General features: G+C 40.2%; 1 protein-coding gene across 1 annotated transcript in view; it reads right to left on the bottom strand.

Annotated features, from left to right (window-relative positions):
* cacng3b (calcium channel, voltage-dependent, gamma subunit 3b) overlaps positions 1 to 1963 on the bottom strand; it is a gene marked incomplete at both ends in the record, with an annotated part of 26648 nt that extends 24685 nt beyond the window's left edge. The window contains one exon of the mRNA XM_084071633.1: positions 1747 to 1963. Within this exon, the coding sequence (XP_083927759.1) occupies positions 1747 to 1963 (217 nt within the window). The remainder of the gene's footprint in view (positions 1 to 1746) is intronic.
* Positions 1964 to 2231: the final 268 nt, after the last annotated feature.

The raw sequence follows: 2231 nt of genomic DNA, 5'->3' as shown, positions 1-2231 counted from the left end.
CCCTTACTGATTCATTTTTTTCACACTCTCACAGTTAAATCAACTGTGAGGATTTTATTTAGCAGGGATTTACATACATCTTATGCCCGATCGCCTCGTTGTCAGCTGCTACTGTATATGTACACTTTTGAGTTCATTCTAATGCCACAAATGTATATCCAGCAATGTCCTGTCACTCTTTGTGAGTCCATGTATTTATGTGTGTAATATAGTACGTTAAATACTCAAGTACTTTCCTACAAATTATGACATCATTTATAGTGAAAATCGCTGATCTGCAAGCTCTCAACGTGTCACACACATTGAGTGCTTGTAGATCAGCAATTTTCACTACATTTGGAATAGTTCTTAAGCGGTTCATTCATAATGTATATCCCAAGAGTCCCTTCAAATGTAGTGGAATCAAAAGTATAATATTTCTATTTAAAATGTAACAGAGTATAAGTCACCAGCTTACAAAAAAATAAAAATTAAAACAAATACTTAAAAAGAATTACTGACAAACAGTACTCAAGTAAATGTGCTTACTGTCCAACACGGTGACATTGTCCATAGTGCACAGTAAAATCCTAACATATACAGATCCATTTTACACTCTGAGTTAAACTAACACTCAGTGTATTGCCGGTGGGTTGTCTGTTCTAATATCAACATCAACCTTGAACATGAAGTGATCCCTCCTGAGTTTTAAGGATACAGTGAACTGGCTTATCCCGACCTCTGTACAGTAAAATCCTCATCCTCATGTTAAAAGGTAGGGTAAGTGATATTTTTTGGTTAAAACAAAACGTATTTTGTTAAAAGGTTAAATCACTATATTCTGATAGTAATCATTGCTATAGAGTGTTTGTTCAGTAACAGGAATCTCCCCGTCTCTCCAGCTCTTTAATAAACAGAAAATACATTTTTCGGTAGATGTCAAAATCTCAGCCAATCAGGAGACAGTACCCATTTTTAAGCTTCATTTTTATAGTGTTCCAGTTCCAATTGTTTCTGCTCATTTCTTTGTGTCATCACTTCAAATTTCACTTGTTTAATCTATATCCTGATTGAGTTCTCTATCCTGATTGGATAAAATTGAAAATGAAACTGAAACGAAAATGTATTTTGTGTTTAATAAAGAGCTGGAGAGACGAGGAGACTCCTTCTACTGAACAAACACTGTATAGCAATGAGTACTATCAGAATATAGAGCTATTTAACACTTATTTTAACCAAATCACTTACCCTACCTTTAATTTAAGACTGTATACAAATGGAACCATCTGGTTCCATCTGTATATTCTCAAAGTTAAATGAACCTTATTGGTTTTACTGTGTGACCTCTGACGACATGCATGTGGATGCATGTAAGGTGAGAGTTGCAGAGATGGGGAATAATCACCAAGAAACCATCCTAAAGCCTCCTTATGGTCCATGTTTACACCCTGACTTAGATTAACATTGATGATGTCTACAGAGTAGGCCATTCCCACTGATTAGCCTACAGTCTGCCCAACACAACGACACACATCAACAAAAACAACAACAACAACAGTGGTACACAAAATAAAACATCATCTGTTCTTTACATGACCATATGTTCCAGTAACCCCCTCCCCACACACACAAACACACACGCACGCAGGCACGCACGCACGCAGGCGCGCACGCACACAGAGAGAGAGAGAGAGAGAGAGAGAGAGAGAGAGAGAGAGAGAGAGAGAGAGAGATAGCCGTATAGCCGTATAGCACGTATAGCCTTACCTTCCAGACAGCAGGTCCGCCAGAGGCCGGAGTGCGTCATGACCTCCTCATTCTTGCGGCCGGTGTCGTTGTCGCCGCTGTTCTTGGACTTACAGGTGCCCCGGGAGTACAGCCAGTAGTCGGTGCCCACCGCGATGGTCATCAGGCTGAACGCCGCGAATGCCCCCACGGTGGTCACCAGCATCTGGACGCCCCGGTCACACATCAGCATCTTCATATAGCCGGCTCCGTGTGAGTCTCTTATAAACTAGCTTTTATTTATTTTCCTTTTCTTAATCCCCCCTTTTTTCTTGCTTTATTCCACAAGAGGGACTCCGGGAGTCCGTGTCAACATGTAGGCTATTGTATTTACACAAACAATTTGGTCAGTAGCGCGGCATAACCGTGACAGAAAAACAGCCTAAACCGCCCCGCGAAAAAATAATTAAATAACCGGATGGGCACAATCTTAAAAAATAAACACAGTAAAAAGAGGACTTGGTGAC

The sequence above is a fragment of the Gymnoscopelus microlampas genome (genome assembly GCF_963454915.1).
Source record: "Gymnoscopelus microlampas genome assembly, chromosome: 11".
In the NCBI taxonomy this organism is placed as follows: domain Eukaryota; kingdom Metazoa; phylum Chordata; class Actinopteri; order Myctophiformes; family Myctophidae; genus Gymnoscopelus; species Gymnoscopelus microlampas.
Note: the sequence above shows the minus strand (reverse complement) of the source record. Positions and strands in the feature narration are given on the sequence as shown.